Below are 20,355 nucleotides of genomic sequence, written 5' to 3' on the forward strand. Positions count from 1 at the left end.
TTGTTTTTAAAGAATTTATTTATTTATTTATTTATTTATTTATTTATTTATTTATTTATGAGAGAGAGGCAGAGACACAGGCAGAGGGAGAAGCAGGCTTCATGCAGAGAGCCTGATGCGGGACTCGATCCTGGGACTCCAGGATCATGTCCTGGGCCGAAGGCAGGTGCTAAACCACTGAGCCACCCAAGGATCCCCGATTTGTTTTGTTTTAAATATTATTGTTAATTCGTAGATTTAAAGTGCATGCATGCACGTTCACAAACACACGTACAATACACACACACACACACACACACACACACACACACTTGATGAATTTGGTTCCATCACTGTTTTCATTCATTTGATGATCAAACTGCCCCATTCTAGAGCAACGAGAGTTCTCTCAGATTGGTTCCCTATTCTTTTGGTGTGATGTCATGTATCTTTGATAGTTCTAGTCCTTGCTTTCTAGTGTAGTCAGATTCCTAGGTACTTCTTGCATATTTTCTGTCCCAAACTTACAATCTACCATTTCTCTGGGAAACTGTGTATTTTTTCCTTTTTAACAGTGGATGTAATATTTCAAGATCTCAGACTGGGTGCTGGGATGCTCATTGATACTAGGTTGTCATTTCTTAAAGGCCTTATCCATAGACATAGCTAGAAACTATGTTCAAGATCTTCAAGATCTTCAGTCTTCAAGAGAAAAGAAAATTAGATGACTTCATTTTATATTTATATTTTAATTTATAAAAATATAAATATTTTATTTTATTTTTTTTAAATATAAATATTTTATATTTACAATTTTAATTTAAAAATTTTACTTCTTTGGTTTATACTTGTATCTCTTTCCTTTTGGAACTGTGTTGTTTCATAATGTTAATATCATCCCCCTTTTTTTTTTTTACCCTATAATATTTCTGTAATTTTTTCAACAGTACTAACATTCCAAGTATTAATAAGATAACAGTGTGAGGTTTAAAATTTCTTTATGGTTTGTGCCTTTAAGTATATTCCACTGGGATTTGCAGATATTATATTTTTAATATGACATGAAGTACTCGTTTTCCTTGTGGTTATGTCACCAACAGGCAAGTTTGTTTCAGTTCATTTTTAGTTGGAATTTTTTTATTTTGATTTAAAGTTGTTTAAAGTATCTGTATAGTCAAAAAGTCAAAATTATGTAACAACATTCCCATTTTTCAACTGATACTGTTCATCCTTATTAAACAAGTATGTGTGTGAGTGTATACACTTACATTCATATTCATATCTCTTATATACTGGAGATTATCCCACACCAATATGTAGTAATCCTTCTCTCCTTTTTATTTATTTATTTTTTCCCTTCTCCTTTTTATAGCTGTATAGATGTATATACCATATTTTATTCAGCCAGTTCCTTATGATAGACATTTGGATTGTTTCCAATTTTGGTATTACAAATAGTGCTACGATGAATAGCTTTGTACATGTGTCTTTTTGTATTTTTGCCAACATATCTTTGGGATAGATTCCTATAAGTGGGATTGCTGGATCAAAAGGTAAATACATATGTATTTTGCTAGATATTGCCAAGTTCTCTTTCCCTAGGGTTGTGTCATTATGTTTTACCTGCTTAACTACAGCCTTACCATAGAGTATGTTGCAAACTTTGAAATTTTTTTCTAATCTGATACTTCAGTGTATTTTCATTTCATTTTCTTTTAAAATGAGTAAATTTGCATCTTTCCATATATTTATTTATTTATTTTCCTTTCCATATATTTAAGGACCTTATGCATTTCTTTTTGATAAATTCTTTTTTCAGGTACTTTGCTCATTTTTCTAACAGATTATTTGCTTCTTCTTGGCTTTTTAGTAGTTTTTAATTTATGAGAGATTTTGGTTCTTTAATTCATTCTTTTTAATGGTGGTGGTGTTTATTTTTTAATTGTAAATTAGCATGCTGTTTAAGGGAGAAGATTCCTAGCTAAGGACCATGAATGTTCATTCCTAGCTAAGGCCCATGAATGTTCAGCCTTATCATGTGCTAGTAATGGAAATTGACTTTCTGCTGCCCCATACCTCCAGGATGCTCCCAATGTAGTCTCTGAGGGCTTGTTACATTTCTGGTGAGAAATTTCAAATGCATGAAAACAACTGGAAAACAATATAATAAACATGTATAAAATTGAATGGAAAACAATATAACAAATACTTGTGTGTGGTACCTACGTGAAGAATTGATTTTAACTTGGTCTAGTATTTGTTTCCATTTTTTTTTTAATTTTTATTTATTTATGATAGTCACAGAGAGAGAGAGGCAGAGACATAGGCAGAGGGAGAAGCAGGCTCCATGCGCCGGGAGCCTGACGTGGGATTCGATCCCGAGTCTCCAGGATCGCGCCCTGGGCCAAAGGCAGGCGCCAAACCGCTGCGCCACCCAGGGATCCCTGTTTCCATTTTTTTATTCCTGTAAAATATCCTTAACACAAAGTTTACCATTTTAACCTTTTTTAGTTGTACAGTTCAGTAGCATAAAGTACATTCACGTTGTACAACCATTACCACAGTGATCTCCAGCACTTTTTCATCTTCCCAAACTGAAACTTTGTAGCTATTACACAATAATAACTCCCCATCTCCCTTTCTCCCCAGTCCTGGGGAGCCACCATTCTCTTTTCCATCTTGGTGGATTTGATGGCTCTAGCTCTTGCATATATATGTAATCATACAGTATCTGTCCTTTTGCAAATGGCTCACTTCACTTAGCATCATGTCCTTTGGTTTATCCACATTGTCATATGGTCCAGATTTCCTTCCTTTTTAAGGCTGAGTAATATTCCATTGTATGTATACACCACCTTTTATTTATCCATTTATCTTTTTATGGGCACTTGGGTTATTCCACCTTTTGGCTATTGTGACTGTTACTGCTACAAACATTTGTGTACAAGTATCTGAGTCCTTGCTTTCAATTCTTTGGGGTATATACCCGGAAGTGGAATTGCTGGATCATAGGGTAATTGTACTTTTAATTGTCTGAGAAACTACCATATAGTTTTCCACCATATAGTTTACCATATAGTGGATACACCATTTTACATTCCTAGACCAGCAGTGCACATCCATGTCACACTTACATTCTGCTTTTTTGGATAATGGTCATTCTAGTGGGTGTGAGGTGTGTCTTACTGTGATCTTGATTTGCATGTCCCTTACGATTTTGAACATCTTTTCATGAGTTGTTACCTCCCCCCTCTTTTTTTGAAAGAAATAAAACCTAATAGAGTTTAAGCCTCTTTTGTACTTCTCATCTTTTTTTTTTTTGTACTTCTAATCCTGTTTTTTCCTCTCATCTCCAAAGGTAGCACTGTTGAAGTTGATGTATATTGTTTCCACCGTTGTTTTTATACTCTTATTAATATGCATGCATTTATAAACATGATACTGCAAAGTGTGCTTTGAAATCTAAACTGTATCGTCTTATGCCCTACATTCTGCACCTGCTGTTTTTATTCAATGTGGGTTGGTTGTTTTTTGAGATTTATCTATGTCAATACTAATTCATTCATTTCAACTGCTATATACTACTACTTTATTGTAGAATTGCTGTAATTTATCTCTTTTCCTACGGATTGCTTTTGTCTGGTGCTATTACAATCAGTGCTGTGGCGAGCATCCTCCTTGTGTTGTGTGAAGCATAGGCTCCTCTAAGGTGTACTCATTCAGCAACTGTTTATTGTCAACTTGCTACTGCCAGGCATTGTTTTGATGTACTGGGGATACATCAGTAAAAAAAAAAAAAAAAAAAAAAAAAAAAAAAAAACCACAAAAACCCTACTCTTAGAGAGTTTATGTAAATTGGGATTATTGGATTCTGGAATATTTGAGTCTTTGCCCACTCAACAAAAATTTATTGTGTCTTCTGTGACAGTTATAGTAGTGACCAAAACAAAGTCCTGCCTTGATAGAGTTTACTTTCTAATGGGGAGGATAAAACGATGTATGGCATACTATCGAGTAGGACTGAATGTCTTTAAGATAATGAAAGCGGAGTCTCGGGTTTCTGCTTTAGATAAGTACTGATTGAAGGCTTTTCTGGAGAGAAGACGTTTGAGGAGAAGCTTGAATGAAATGAAGCTGGGAATGACACTAGGGAATGAGTCTTTGAGCTAAGAAAATAAATGCAGAGGAGGCTTTGAGGAAAGAACATGATTAGAGAATAGTAAGAATCCCAGGGTCACTTGAGTGCAGGGAACAAAGAAGGGGCTGGTTGGGGATGAGGTGGCAGGGAAGGTAGCCAGAGGTCAGACCATGTTGGGCCTTTGCAATTCCAAAGAGTTTAGATTTTATTATAATTGGGATTAAAAGGTGAAAGATATAGTAGTTAGGTCTTGGATTAGAGAGAGTAATAGAAATGGTAGAAAGTGGTTAGATTTGAGATATATTTTAAAGGTATAGTACCTACAGAATTTTCTAGTGGTTTTGATGCAAGATGTGAAAGAAAAGTTAGAAAACAAGGATAACCCCACATTTTTGGATTGAGCCAAAATATAGGCTGGTGATGTCTTTTACTTACTTGGAGAGTACTAAGGAAGAGTCAGGTTGAAAATTTAAGTCTGAAATGCCTATTAAGTATCTTAAATAGTTAGCAGTAGATACCAAATTGTAGTGCAAAGTGATTATAATAGTTACACTCTCACCAGCTTTACAGAATCCCATTTGGGTGAATTCCTGACGGATTCCAGCAGGAGACAGCATGTCACACTTCTGTGTTGTTGGGATTCATTGATACTCAATATAGTAAAGGATCCTGCCATTTAAAAAGAACACATGATTATTTTGTGTGTAAAATCAATTAACTTGTGAAGTAAATTATATAAGTTAGGGCTACTAAGTTTATGTTTTTATACCTTAATTTTTTTTTTTAATTGGGGCTCATCTGTTTCCTTTTGTTTTGATATTAATTCTAGATGCTGGATCTGGTGTGGAAGAAGTGGAATTAAGCTGGGAAGATTATCTAGAAGAGACAGGATCCACTGCAGTTCCCTATGGATCTTTTAAACATGTAAGCCAGTAACTATTTGTTTTACTAACTATATCCTATTCCTTTGACTCACTGTACCATCAGAGAATTTAGAGTTATTTTAAGTTGGGGCACTTGAAATGATTTGAGTGCTTTTTCCGTTTCCTTCCTGCTGCCACCCTCATTAAGAAAACTGGATGTATTTTATTTCTTTTAATATTATTTTTAAGTAATCTCTACACTCAACTTGGGGCCTGAATTTACAGTCCTGAGATCAAGAGTTGCATGCCCTACTGACTAAGCCAGCCAGATGCCCCTAGACATATTTTAAAATCCTTTTTGGTTTTGTGTATTTTCTGCCACTCAATGCAGGACTTGTCTTTTTGAGAAGTCATGAATGCTCCTTATTTTTGTCAAGAAAAACCCTCATTAATTGAAGAAAGTGGTTTATTTTCTTGCACTTTGTTTTATGACCATTGGTTTGCACATTGAAAGGAATTTCAGTAACATGTTGAGCAGAAACACAAGCAATGGATCCATACAGTGGATCATATTAGTGGCCAGTGCAGCATAGTTTTATGCTCTAATAGCCCAGTTTAATTCTTCAGCCTTTGACAACTTATTTGCCCTGTGTAATGCCAGTAGAACATAAGAAAATACTCCCAATTCAGACCTTGTTTTTTAACCTGTTCACTTACATTCCCTCTTAAGACACAGAGTTATTGATTCTATTGATTTCATGTTTGTCTTAGTCTTTTCAGGCTGCCATAATGAAATACCATAGACTGGGAGACTTAAACAACAGAAATTTGTTTTCTCACAGTTTTGGAGACTAGAAGTCTGAGATCAGGTTGCCATTATGGTTAGGTTCTGGTGAGGCCTCTCTTCCTGTTTTGCCTCCTCATTGTGTCCTCACATGGCAGAGAGTGAGAGAACATGCTCTCTGGTGTCTCTTCTTATAAGCACACTAATCTTACTGGATCAGGGCTCCACTCTTAGGGGCTCATTTATCCTTTACTACCTCCATAAAGATGCTATCTTCAAATACAATCACATTGGGAGTTAGGATTTGAAATAGGAATTTTGGGGAGACACATTTCAGTCCCAAAGCAGTGTTCAACAGGGCATAGTTCTAGGATTTGGGAAGGCACAAATGCTCACTTAGAATTGTTTGATTTTGTGAAGTTGAACCATATTCTTTTTTTTTTTTATGATTTATTGATTCATGAGAGATACAGCGAGAGAGAGACAGAGAGACACAGGCAGAGGGAGAAGCAGGCTCCATGCACGGAGCCTGATGTGGGACTCCATCCTGGGTCTCCAGGATCAGGCCCTGGGCTAAAGGTGGTGCTAAACCGCTGAGCCACCCGGGCTGCCCTGAACCATATTCTTATAGGTGTTTTTATAAGCTGAAGAGTCATGCTATTTTCAGTTTGTTTTATAAAAACTCAGTCATAATAGTTGTCCTTTCTAATTTTTAGTTCACTTATGTCTTTGTTAAATTGAAGTGGTGAGAATTATGTATTTTAAGTAAGAATTTCATTTTATATTGTATTGACTAATCTTTTATAATCGTTTTCAGTATTTTTTAACATAGTCTCTTTGTGATCATGTAATATCTTTGAATTCTTTTTTTAATGTTATTACTAATCTAATATGTATTTATACAAGCTTGTTTATACCAAAATGAAAATAGAGGACGAATTTTCTGATTAAAACTCTAGATCTAAAAAGACATCATTAAAAAAAAATAATAAAAAATAAATCAATAAATAAAAAGACATCATTTTAAAGAGATAGATTCCACCTCTTTGAATGACAAGACAACAAGGAGAATGAAAAGTAGATGTATACTCTCTCATCATCAAATGTAGAAAATATTTGTAAGCTTGAATCAGTATATGGTGAAGGGCTGCCAAATACAGTGAAAATCAGGCACTACTATAGGAAGATGCTGAGAAGGGGTGTTGGTGGATAGCTGATCACGGGCAATATTGGTAGTACTCAGATCTCCAGGAAAATGGAGGTGGATGTGCAGGCTACTGGCAAGAGTTGTATAGAACCCAATTTGGAATAAAGGAGGGAGGGAAGAGAGGGCTAAAGAAGAAATAAGAGGTAAAACCACATTTGCAAAGAGGACAGGTCTAAGATAGTAAAACAATTTTCCTTATGGTATGTATCTTATGGAGAAAATAGCACCAGCTTTGGAAAAGGCACTACGCTTTACCTGGGTCTTCTAGAACAAAAGCTTTAAGCTGCTAGGGGAAGGGATGCAAAACTCTGTTAACCCCAGGGTGCAGGTCAAGATCCACTGCAGACTGGAGCTATAACAGAAGAAATAAAAGCCTTCTGTCCCTGAGAGAAGGGTAGAAATATGTATTGGAGCATTGGAGGTCCTCTACAGTTGGGTGAGGGGTAAGATCACTGAGAAGTTCCCACTCCTAAGACTCAGGACACAGAACTTGACTGAGACTGAGGCTGAATCTCAGAGAATGTCCTTCTGCTTATCCTCAACCACCAAGTTAGGAAATGCTGGGTAACAGAGGTCTATTTGTAGGAGAGAGGCAAGAGTGTGGAGAGAGTGATCTCTGAGATGCAGTCACAAAGAGAAGACCTCAGTCTTCTGTGAGCAGTAAATATTGAGGAAAAAAGCACTTTGGCAAATGAGTCTTAAATAGAAAATTATCTTTTTTTTTTTAAGAAAATTATCTTAAATAGAAAATGCTAATATATATTTTGGAGCCTCTGGTATACTGTGAATAAACAACAACAAAACCCAAATCCAGTTCCACTCCTAACTACATTGACTTGACTTTCTCCCTCAAACTTAAGGCCAAAAAAGAAATATGCCCATTTCCAGGCATAAATCCTATTTGCCTCAATCTGTTTTTTAAAAGATTTTATTTATTTATTTGAGAGAGAGTGCGCAAACAGGGGGAGCCGTAGGCAGAGGGAGAGGGAGAAGCGGGTTCCCCCGCTAAACAGAGAGCTTGACCTGGGGCTCAATCCCAGGACCATGACCTGAGCTGAAGGCAGATGCTTAACCAACTGAGCCACCCAGGTGCCCCTCTTTGCCTCAGTCTTGATTATTCTATACAGGATATCTGGCTTTTAACCAAAAATTATGAGACACATGAAGAAGCAACAGAAAAACAGCAAACTGTCAAGAGACAAAGCACTTAACAGAACCAGACTCATAAGGCCCAGGTATTGAAACTATCAGACTGACAATTTTAAATAACTATGAGTAGTAGGTTAAAGGCTCTAGTAGAATAGGTGGACAACCTGTGTGAATAGAAAAGGAATTTCAGTAGTGACAATCACTATTAGAAAGAATCAAGTGGAGGGACACCTGAGTGATTCAGTGGTTGAGCATCTGCCTTAGGCTCAGGGTGTGATCCCGGACCCTGGGATTGAGTCCTGCATCAGGCTCCCCACAAGGAGCCTGCTTCTCTCTTTGCCTATGTCTTTTCCTCTTTCTCTGTGTCTCTCATGAATAAATAAGTAAAATATTTAAAAATAAATAAATAAGTCTAATGCTTGTGTAATTGGAATCTCAGGAGAAAAGAAAGTGAGGAAGATATATTTAAAAAGCATAATTCATCACAGTAGCAGAATAAAGGAAAAAAATCACATTATCAACTCCATATATAGAGAAAAATGTTTGGTAAAATTCCATACCCACTCGTGATAGAAAAACTCTCAGTAAACTATAGATGGGAATTTCTTTAATTTGCTAAAGGATAGACTTTTTTTTTTTAAAGTTTTTTTCTTTTTTTAAATTTTATTTATTTATGATAGTCACATGCAGAGAGAGAGAGAGAGAGAGAGAGAGAGAGAGGCAGAGACACAGGCAGAGGGAGAAGCAGGCTCCATGCAGCGGAAGCCCAACGTGGGATTTGATCCCGGGTCTGCAGGATCGCGCCCTGGGCCAAAGGCAGGCGCCAAACCGCTGCGCCACCCAGGGATCCCAAGGATAGACTTTTTTACAAAAAGTCTACATCAAACTTTATTAAATTTTTTTTCTTAATTTATGTTAGTCACAGAGAGAGAGAGAGAGGCAGAGACATAGGCAGAGGGAGAAGCAGGCTCCATGCACCAGGAGCCCGATGTGGGATTTGATCCCGGGTCTCCAGGATCGCGCCCTGGGCCAAAGGCAGGCGCCAAACCGCTGTGCCACCCAGGGATCCCAAACTTTATTAATAGTACTATGATGCATACTTTCTTTTAAATATGTAACAAGATAAAAATGTTGCTTAACATGACTTCTATTTGATATTAGAGGTTCTGGCTAATATAATAAGCTAAGAAAAACAATTAAAATGTATAAGGACTAGGAAGAAAAGAAAAAATGTCATTTATAGAGGAATAAAATAATTTACAGATGCAAAGTTAATGACTAACTTTAGCAAAATTATTAATTACAAGGTAGCATAAAAAATCTATTATATTTACAGGGGCACCTGGGTGGCTCAGTCGGTTGAGCCAACTCTTGATTTCAGCTCAGATCATGATCTCAGGATTTGTGAGTTGTGAGATTGAGCCCCACGTTGGGCTCCATGCAGGTGTGGAGCCTGCTTAAGATCCTCTTCCTCTCCCTCTCCTTCTGCCTCTCTCTTGCCCCCTCTCTAATATATATATCCATCTCTCCTTTGTTATTTATTTTTTACAGTATGGACTCATGGATATTGTTTAAATCTATGGGTTATAATCCATTAGTCTTACTATTTTATTGCTCAAATTGTCCCTAATGTGACCATTGGGGATCTTTCTAGTCATCTCCCGTCTCCCTTCCAATCGCCCCCATGATTTTTGGAGCATTTTCTTACTTTCTAATATCATAAGATATTCCATGCACTTACTGTTTTCCCTACCCTAGAATTGGGATCACTTATTTCTCCATGGAGCCCATGTTCTTTTTTCGTTGGAGGATGGCATTTATAAATCAAGATTTATACACTAAGTTTGCTTATTGCTGATAAGTATCATTACTTATAGTCCCTGTCAATTCACAGAGCTAGGAAATGTATTAACACACATGTACGTCCACATTTCTACTATTTTTCTATCAGTCATTGTGACCTCATTCTGACACCACTGATTCCAGTTCAGCACCGCAAGGTTCACTCTGGTCTTCTCTGCCACAGTGAGAAACATGGTTCTCATTTCCCACTGTGTGTGTGTGTGTGTGTGTGTGTGTGTGTGTGTGTGTGTGTATTTAATCTTAGCATTCACTGAAGTAGTTCCAGAATTTCTCACCTTTGGCTTTGTGGTCATAAAATGTATCATCTGAGTTAGGACCGTTTGAGAGAGAAACAAGGCATTATTTTTATTCAAGGATAGTAAACATAGACTGTTTCAGGGAAACTGGGAGGTGTGGCTCCCTACATATAGTACATACTATACTAATTCATTATCATCATAGCTTCTTTTGTCCTTACCCTTTTCTAGCTTTATGAATTTTTTTGAAGGATGTAGAAATTGCTCTTGAAAACATAATGTGTTGAAGGCTATTAAAATGGTGAACATTTAGTGATTTATGTGCTTAAGAGAAAGCATTTTCTATAATCATAGTAGGCTGCTTTGGTGAAAATACTGAGTTCTATTAAAATTCCTTTGGCTGTTCCCTGTTTTTTTTGGATCACTGCTGTGAGTTAGAATTGGAGTTTCTCAGGTTTCCCTTGAGAAAGTTTTATTTCATTTAGTGCCTCAGCATTGTAAGTCTTAAAAAAGAATTTTGGCTAAAGAAAATACTCATTTGAGATACTTTTCTGGTGGTTAGTAACATTTCCCTGTTCAGGTGGACACACGTTTGCAAAATGGATTTGCTCCTGGGATGAAACTGGAAGTGGCTGTGAAAACAGACCCTGAAACCTACTGGGTTGCCACCATCATCACCACCTGTGAGCAGTTGCTGCTCCTTCGCTATGATGGCTATGGCGAGGACCGGAGGGCCGACTTCTGGTGTGACATCAGGAAGGCTGACCTTTACCCCATTGGGTGGTGTGAGCAGAATAAGAAGACTCTTGAAGCCCCAGAAGGTAATAAGATACTTGCTGTTGAGACATGATGTGGTACTGCTGTGTCCACAACCTTGAGGTTTTCAATTTTGCCATCAAATAGGTTTTTCTAACTTTCTGGGGTTAGCATTTTGAATGAAAATATCTATAAGGAGTAATGCACATTTCCCTCTCTTTGAAAATTATTTTTTGGGCTTCATAAAGCCTTGGGTTTTTACGATACTCTTAGGGAACATGAGTTGCTTATCATCCTGTAAAGCTGTGAGGCTCTCTGAGTTTGGCACTTGTGGGTCTATTTGTCTTTAAGTACGTTGGGCCAGATTGCTATGCTGTTAGTTCTCTTCTGATTTGACTGTCCTCTTTTGACCTCTAGGTGATCTGAGACCTATGAACTCTTAAAATGAGTTTACTGAAGTTCCCTTCCAGGAAAGAGCCTTACTGGGAATAGAATCCAAATTAAACAGGACAGAGACAGTAGGACAGAAGGAGAGGGAAGATCACATAAAGATGGAGAAAGGGAAAGAAGGCTTCAGGTTTAAGAAAATATCAGAGCTTATTTGTTTTCTTTCAGCTCCTTATTTTGGTAGAATTCAGATTTACAGAAAAGTTGCAAAAATAGCCTAGAAAATTCTTAGAGACTTTTTGCCAACTTTACCTAAATGTTGATGTTTTACCAAATTTATAGTATCCCTCCTTCTCCTCCTTCCCTCTTCATACAGAAACACATGTGTGACTTTTTAATAAACCATTTGAGAATCCGTTGTAGGCATGATGCCTTTTACTCATACCTTAATGTACTTATCAGGACATTGGTTAACACCGGAAAATAACAAAATAAGGAAATTAACTTTGAGGTAATGCTATTATTTCACCTGTATATCTTAATTTTTACCCATAATGATTTATTTATTTATTTAAAGATTTTATTTAGTTATTCATAAGAGACACACACAGAGAGAGAGAAGAGAAGCAGAGACACAGGCAGACGGAGAAGCAGGCTCCATGCAGGGAGCCTGATGCAGAACTTGATCCTGGGACTCCAGGATCACACCCTGGGCTGAAGGCAGGCGCTAAACCGCTGAGCCACCCAGGGATCTCCCCATAATGTTTTTATAGTAAAAGGGAATCCCAGATCATGTGTTGCATCCAGTTGTCATGTCTCATAAGATTCCTTTAATCTGGAACAGTTTCTCAGACTTTCTTTGTCTCTCATGACTTTGACATTTTTGAAAGTTATGGGCCAATTTTCCCAGTAATATTGGTCATGCCTTGTTTCTTTTCCTGGATCACATTGCATTTGATTGTCATGTCTCTTTAGTGTCTTTAACCTAACTCTGTGTTTCTTAGTGTTGATGTTGAAGAGTACAAGCCAGTTATTCTCTTAGAAGGTCCCACACTTTGGGTTTGTCTGATGTTTCCTTAGACTCCGATTGTGCACTTTTGATTGGAAAAGTGCAGAAGTGACTCAGTTCTTCTAAGGCACCAGTCATTATTAGGACATGTAACTGGTGATATTAACTTTTATCACTTGATTAATTGGGTGTATGCCAGGTTTTTCCACCATAAGATTACTTTTATACCTTCAAATTACTAAGTATCTTATAGGAAGATACTTTGAGTTAATGTAAGTATCTCATCACTCTTCAAACTTCAACCCACTATTTTTAGCACTTGATTATTTTTGTCTGAAATGGTTATTACTCTAATGATTACCAAATGGTATTTTCTGTCTACATTTCATAATAGGCTTTCTACAATAGAAAGAGCTTTCCTTTTCCCCATTTACATACATATATGTATGTGTGTTTGTCAGTGTAGACTTGTGATTCTTATTTTACTCAGTAAGTTATAGTCCGTTACTGTCATTATTTATTTTGATGCTCACATTGCCCTCGAATTGGGAAGTGGGTACCCCTTTAAGCTGGCTAATATGTACTTTGTTATGTTCCCATCATTCTTTGAGTAATTTCTTATGCTGTAGCCCAAGAAGCTTTTCCTTGAAATCAGCCATTTCTCCAAGGAATCCTGGCTTCTTTTGGTGAAAAATGGTATTTTGAAATGAAGATTTAGGTGTTAGGGTCCTTGGGAGTCTGTGGGCTTCTAGCAGCCTTTTTATTTTTTTAAGATTTATTTATTTACTTAGAGCAGGGGAGGGGATAGAGGGAGAGGGAGAGAGAATCCTAAACTGAGCATGAAGGCTGACATGGGGCTTTATCCCAGGACCCTGAGATTAAGACCTGAGCTGAAACCAAGAGTCAGATGCTTAACTGACTGAGCCACCCAGGTGCCCCTAGCTGCCATATTTTTAAGCATTTTGTGAAAAAACATTGTAAGAGGAAGCTCTAGAGACATGAAGCTCTGACTGGCCTACCATTTCATCCTAGGAGTCTAGGAAAATTCATTTCATTTAAATGATTTTCATGGAGTATAAGGTTATTATAACAAAAGAGCAAGAGGGAGAGAAAGGAGAGAAGGATGGAATAAAATCATTCCAGAGAAATGTAACCACAAAAGAGATATGAACATTATGTCTCATAAAAACATTTGAAAATCAGCAAAGAGATGGGATGCCTGGGTGGCTCAGCGGTTGAGCAGCTGCCTTCCGCTCAGGGCATGATCCTGGAGTCCTGGGATCGAGTCCCATTTTGGGCTCCCTGCAGGGAGCCTGCTTCTCTCTCTGCCTATGTCTCTGCCTCTTTCTCTGTGTCTTTCATGAATAAATAAAATATTTTTAAAAAATAAGCTAAGAGAAAGTAGTAACAATGATAGAAGCAGTGAGAAAAAGTATAAATAAAATTCATAAAAATTCAGAAATGAAAGAGAAAAGGGATATTTGAAAAGAGAAAAAGGTGGGGATCCCTGGGTGGCTCAATGGTTTAGTGCCTGCCTTTGGCCCAAATGATCCTGGAGTCCCGGGATCGAGTCCCACATCGGGCTCCCTGCATGGAGCCTGCTTCTCCCTCTGCCTGTGTCTCTGTGCCTCTCTCTCTCTCTGTGTGTGTGTGTCTCTCATGAATAAATAAATAAAATCTTAAAGAAAAAAGAAAAAGTAAAAGTTAGGCAAGAACTAGAAATAAAAAGATATTAGGAAGGAAGACTAAGTTAAACAGGAACAAATCTACCATGAATAGATTTAATCTATTAAATAGATTTTTAATCTATTTAATATTTAATAATATCTGAAGAGAAATGGAAGATGAAAAGGAAGAAAAATTTTAAAATAAAAAGAAAGGAGGAAAGAAAAAAGACTTAGGGTAAAGTCCCCGAAGAAAACCATGACAATAAAATAATAAAATACTATAAACTTTCATTCAAGAAAACTTGACTGAAATAAAATAGGACTGAAACACATATGGAAAGGGCTCACTTTTTACATGGGAAAATCAAGTGAGAGCAGCTCTATCAAGGTGTGTTCTAATGATGCTTGAACTTTAAAAATATAATCCCTCGGTTATTCAGGCAAAGGGTCTAAATTTCTTGAAAAGGGAGGAAAACCAGATTGTCATCAGATTAATTGACATTAATGCTTTATGACAAAAGATAGTGGGGTAACATTGTTAAGAAACAAGGGTTTGCATCTGGCCACACTGAACTTCAGGTATAAAGGCCATAAGCAGACAGAAAGGTGTGAAGACTCAGGAATAGTGTTCCTGTGAGCCCTTCCTAACACATCCACTGGGGACTGAGCATTAAAAAACCAAGTGAAAAAAAAAATAATAAAAAATAAAAAACCAAGTGAATGAAGAGAATTAGTATAAGAACTGTTAATGAGACGTTAAATATAGGTGTAGCTGTAGAACTTGGAACTCAATGAAGATTACAAAGGAGACAGTATAGTATGTAATGGCTACCTCATCTGATGGTATAGATACAGTGTGACTATAAAAATGTGAGGCAGCAAGAGGGAGGGGACATGTGCATAGTGATAAAGCTCACTCACTGCCTTTTCAAAAAACCAGCTTTACTGCAGAGTAATTAAACTAATTACCTTTTAAATGTTAATCGAGTATAAAAGACTATTACCTGAAATGAGATTGTGAAGAGGAGGAGAAAACGAAGTTTTGGCTAATGTTAGTATTGTTTATAGAACAAAGAAATGGAAAATAGTCCAAAAATAGAACTAAAGTGTTATATAAAGGTGTTAGTATATACTGAGATAACCAGAAGAACAAAAACACAACTTTTCTAAACACCAAAAGATAGATTTTAAAAAGAAAAAGTATATGTTCAAATAAAATAGATCACATAGTGAGAGACTGTGCATACACACACACTAACGTATAATATTTAACAACATGACAGAATTGAGGCCATACTTCTTGATAATATCAATAAATGTTAATGGGGTTAGTCTTATATTAAAACTAAAAGAACAGTTCAGATTGGTTCAGAAAGCAAAACCTACTTCTGTGCTACGTTCAGGAGACCCACCTAAATGGAGAGATTCTGAAAGGGTTAAAATATAAGGATAGACAAAAAAACATAAAAATCAAATCACATGGAAAAGAAAGTAGTGTCAGTCTTGGTATTTCGCAAAGGTAGAATTCAGATCAGAAAGCATTATAAGAGGGGATCCCTGGGTGGCGCAGCGGTTTGGCGCCTGCCTTTGGCCCAGGGCCCGGTCCTGGAGACCCGGGATCGAATCCCATATCAGGCTCCTGGTGCATGGAGCCTGCTTCTCCCTCTGCCTGTGTCTCTGCCTCTCTCTCTCTGTGTGACTATCATAAATAAAAATTTAAAAAAATTTAAAATTAAAAAAAAAAAGCATTATAAGAGACAAAAGGGTACTTTATGATGATGAAAGCTGCAGTGCATGGTAAAAGAAAATGGGGACCATTTATGGGGACCAACACTACAGCTAGGGAGTGTTCTCCAGGATATCTTGTTTTATGAAAAGAGAAAAATGTGTATAGAATGAAGGAGAGGGAGAGCATATGAATGTATATATGTGAAGTTCATGTTTTAAAAATAAATCTATTTTTTAAAAAAAGATTTATTTTTTAAACTTTTTATTTTACACATAGAGACACACAGAGAGAGGCAGAGACACAGGCAGAGGGAGAAGCAGGCTCCCTGTGGGGAGCCCAATGCAGGCCTCAATCCCAGGACACTGAGATCATGCCCTGAGCTAAAGGCAGTCGCTCAACCACTGAGCCACACAGGCGTCCCCCAAAATAAATCTATTTTAAAAGTTACCTATGGGGACACCTGAATTGGCTCAGTGGTTAAGTGTCTGCCTTCAGCTGGGGTCATGATCGCAGGGTCCTGGGATTGAGTCCCACATCAGGCTCTTTGTAGGGAGTCTGCTTCTCCCTCTGCCTATGTCTCTGCCTGTGTGTGTGTGTGTGTGTGTGTGTGTGTCATGAATAAATAAATAAAATCTTAAAAAAAAATGCTATTTGAACCTTGCTCCCATTAAAAAAAAAAAAAGTTACCTGTGAGGAAGGAAGGGAATGGAATTGGGGGCAGGGGGAGGGAAAGAAGCTAGATTTTCTAATTGTACCTATTTTGTAGATTTGAATTTGAACTATGTAAGTGTCTTATATAACTACAAAATTAAATTTTAAAGAAATTTCTGAAAAACAAAAACAAAAGCAGCATAAGAATATAACTGTATATAGAGATTTGTGAAGTGATACTCAGAGAACTATTTCATTGACTCTCATATACAGTAATTTAAACGTACATCCCTAATAGGCATATAACATAGCAACAACAAAAGTAAGCTATTTTCAGTAATCATTGTTGATGACAAAGTTGATGTTATTTTGAAATACTATTCGGGTATTGTGGGATGAAGTCATAATGAAATGTGTAATTGAGAGCTAGGGCTTTCAGCAGGAAAAAAAGGAAATAGAACTTGTATAAATGAAGTTAAGTAGAAACAACGTCTTTGTGAATTTGTATTGGAAGTATCAGTACGAACTCCTGATGTGATTTATATCTTAAAAAAGAGAAAATATTTCTTAGTTTTAGATACTGAGAAGGCCTTAGAAACACAAACTTAGTATAAAGAATATTTAAAAATGAGCACTCTCAGCACCCTAATTATGATCTCTAAATGCCACTTGACTTGAATAAATTAGAGCTCCTTGGAGATGAAGCTGATTCCTGGACTGGGGCAGGAAAGGTACAAGCTGAGCCTGGGGCACCATTCATACCAAAAGTAAGAAAGATGTCAGTGACTGTTTACTAGGGTCATGTCAGAAGAGATTCCTTCTGGTTAAAGACAAGAGAGTTTGAGCATCAGTAGAATAATAGCTGCGATAGGCTGAAACATGTCATATATGATCTAGTCATTAATTTCCTAGTGAGACTTGTCAACAGAACTCTTATTGATTTCTTTTGGAAGATGCTAGGGAAGCCACTGATGATTTTGTAGGCCAGTAAATATGGGGAAGATAAAGAGAGTCAAACATATATCCTGGCTTTTTTTGTACCTCAAGGTAATGAAGTAGTTGAAGAAGTGAAATTTTTCTTTAAAAGATATTTTGGTTAGTAAACAAAAAAGGGATGATAGAAAAATCACCTTATTGATTGATTGATTTTATTTATTCATGAGAGACACAGAGAGGCAGAGACATAGGCAGAGGGAGAAGCAGCCTTCCTGCGGGGAACCTGATGCAGGACTCAATCCCAGGACCCCCGGATCACGACCTGAGCCAAAGGCAGGTGCTCAACCACTGAGCCACCCAAGTGCCCCTAGGAATTGGCTTCTAAATATTCAGTAGTTGGGTGAGGTGGACTGTGTGAGAGTATAGATCATCAGGGATTGACAAAATATCTGCAAAGTGCCAAACAGTAAATATTTTAGGCTTTACAGGCCATGTGATCCCTCTTAATAGCTACCTATTGCTACCTTTGTAGTGTGAAAGCAGCCACAGACAATGAGTAAACAAATGGGCATGACTGTGTTTCAATAAAACGTTATTAATTACAAAAATAGACAGTAGGCCAGAATTAGCCCACAAGTTGTAGTTTGCTAACAACTCCTGGAAAGACTGACCGTGAAATGACAGTTGTTGAAACTAGGGTATATGGGGGTCATTATACCCCTTTTTCTACCTTTATATATGTTTGAGGATTCCCATCCTAAAAAATAAAGTAGTTAACTTTTGGATAAATTGGGCCCAACTCCCTGTTACTGTATTCTCTTTGTTTTGTGTACACTTCCTATTAAACTAATCAGGAAGTAGGTCTGTCTAGAGGGGGATTTTTTTTTTAATCACTGAAAGAAGTTAATATGTTGGAGTCAGATATTAAAAGTACAAATACATCTCTAAATCATTTTCACTGGTGGTTTAACTTCTCTGTATTAGTTGAGTTTCGTTTCTCTGTGTTCTGTAGCTGACATTATGAGTAATGACTCATTTATTTTCTCATCTAGGCATCAGAGATAAAGTGTCTGATTGGAACGAGTTTCTGCGGCAGACCCTTATGGGAGCATGTAGCCCTCCTGTACCGCTGCTAGAAGGCGTGAGTATTACTGCTTGCAGAATCAGGTGGAAAACCCTTTTCATCTTCGGTGGTATTTCCTGTCTAAGGAATCTTAAAATTGGTTGTTCATTTATCACTCTACAGCAAATAAGCATTGTTATTACAGACATAGACAATGGGTACTGGCAGGTTTAAACTTCTCCTCAGAGGTTGCCAACTGGTGCCTTTCTTAGTACCTAAAATGTTCTGAATTAGTTGCTAACACATAAAAATCTAGTTTTCCAGATTCTTTTGTGAAGTTGGAAGATAATGGCCTTTTTTGGGCTCTGGAGCTGAGCAGGTGTTGATTCTACTTCAGGAATTTTAACTCCCACCCCAGGTGACTTGAGACCCCCGTTTCTGTAGCTCGGAAGACATTGGACCTATTGAATTATTAACCGCTATGTGCATTCAGCAGTCCTTTTAAATTAATGGAGCTTTTTAGCTTGTTAGTGAATATAGTATAGATTTCTTGTTTTTGTGAAATCAGTTTATTGGTTTTGACATTTCTAAGTTATATTTTGTCACTTTCTGTCATACCAGTTATATTCTTTGTGGCATATGTGGAATGCAATGTATGAACGTTCCAATTTCTCTACATTTTTGCCAACACTTGTTACTCTCTTTTGGTTATAGCTATGCTAGTGAATATGAAGCAGTTTCTCCTTTTGATTTGCATTTTCCTAATGCCTAATGATGTTGAGCATCTTTTTCTGTACTGTTTGCTGTTTGTGTATCTTCTTTGGGGAAATGTCTCTGCCCATTTTTAAAATGGATTGTCTTTTTATTATAGAATTGTAAGAGTTCTTATATTCTGATAACAAGTCCAGGTCAGATACATGATTTCCAAATACGTTGTGGATTGTCTTTTCACTTTCTTAATGATACTGTATGCAGCACAAAAGTTTATTTTGATGTAGTTTAGCTTATCTATTTTGTTGTTATTTGCACTTTTGGTGTTATGTAAGAAGGCTTTGTTTAATGCAAGGTCACAAAGATGTAGTCTTTTTTTTCCTTCTTTAAGTTTTATGGTTTTGACTCTTACATCTCATTCTGTGATTCATTCACATTCACCTTTAAAACTTGATTGGTAAATACTCAATTTCCAGTTGATCTTTTTATTTTATCCTCTGACTCATTTCATTATGTTTAGCCAGTGTCTGGCACACACTAAACAAACCATAACATTTTAATGAATGAATGAAATCATGAACAAATGAATTACTAGGTATCCAGCTCTACATTGACCTTGATTCTCCCATCCTGATTTTTAGCTGTGAACGTGTTCCTTCATTTGTTCATATGTTCTTTTGCATTTATATAAATCTATAAGTGTTGCAGACCAATTCTTATTAGGAAAAAAATGGGAGTTTGACTAATAAATAGTTAAGTGATGATATTGGAATCAGCATTCCCTTTTATTTTCTTTATTATACATATAGCTATACATATAGCTTTTAATATGTATCTAGAGTGATAGCTAACCTTTTCCATTCCATCAGCATAATCAAAACAACTGTGTAGGAACATTATTGTGAAATGAATAAAAAATCAGAAACAACTGAAATGCCATCAGTAGATAAGTGGATAAATTACTGCCCATTTAGAACACAGAATATCAATAAAAACAGTATAAAAGAATAAAGATTTATATGTGCTATAATAGAAAGATAGCTGTGATGTATTAAGTGACAAACACAAATTGAAAAAGAGTATACAATGCTCCCATTTTTAAAAAAGTGTGAGACAGATATAGGTAGATGTGTTGACTTGTGTGTAGGAAATCCGGTCTAGAGTGGGTGTGAAAGTATTTTTTGTGGTTCTTTCTTAGAGGTGATTTTGACTTTTGTTGTTATTTTT

The 20,355-nt window shown here is 36.7% G+C and overlaps 1 protein-coding gene across 6 annotated transcripts in view; it reads left to right on the forward strand.

The window, feature by feature from the left end:
• Positions 1 to 20,355, forward strand: part of SFMBT1 (Scm like with four mbt domains 1) — a 119,605-nt gene that overhangs the window by 71,295 nt on the left and 27,955 nt on the right. For all 6 annotated transcript variants that reach the window (XM_055342904.1, XM_055342909.1, XM_055342905.1 and 3 more), the window contains 3 exons: positions 4,947 to 5,041; positions 10,800 to 11,040; positions 18,407 to 18,495. In XM_055342904.1, coding sequence (XP_055198879.1) covers positions 4,947 to 5,041; positions 10,800 to 11,040; positions 18,407 to 18,495 — 425 coding nt within the window. The remainder of the gene's footprint in view (positions 1 to 4,946; positions 5,042 to 10,799; positions 11,041 to 18,406; positions 18,496 to 20,355) is intronic.

Source organism: Nyctereutes procyonoides, unplaced genomic scaffold, assembly GCF_905146905.1.
Source record: "Nyctereutes procyonoides isolate TBG_1078 unplaced genomic scaffold, NYPRO_anot_genome, whole genome shotgun sequence".
Classification (NCBI taxonomy): Eukaryota; Metazoa; Chordata; class Mammalia; order Carnivora; family Canidae; genus Nyctereutes; species Nyctereutes procyonoides.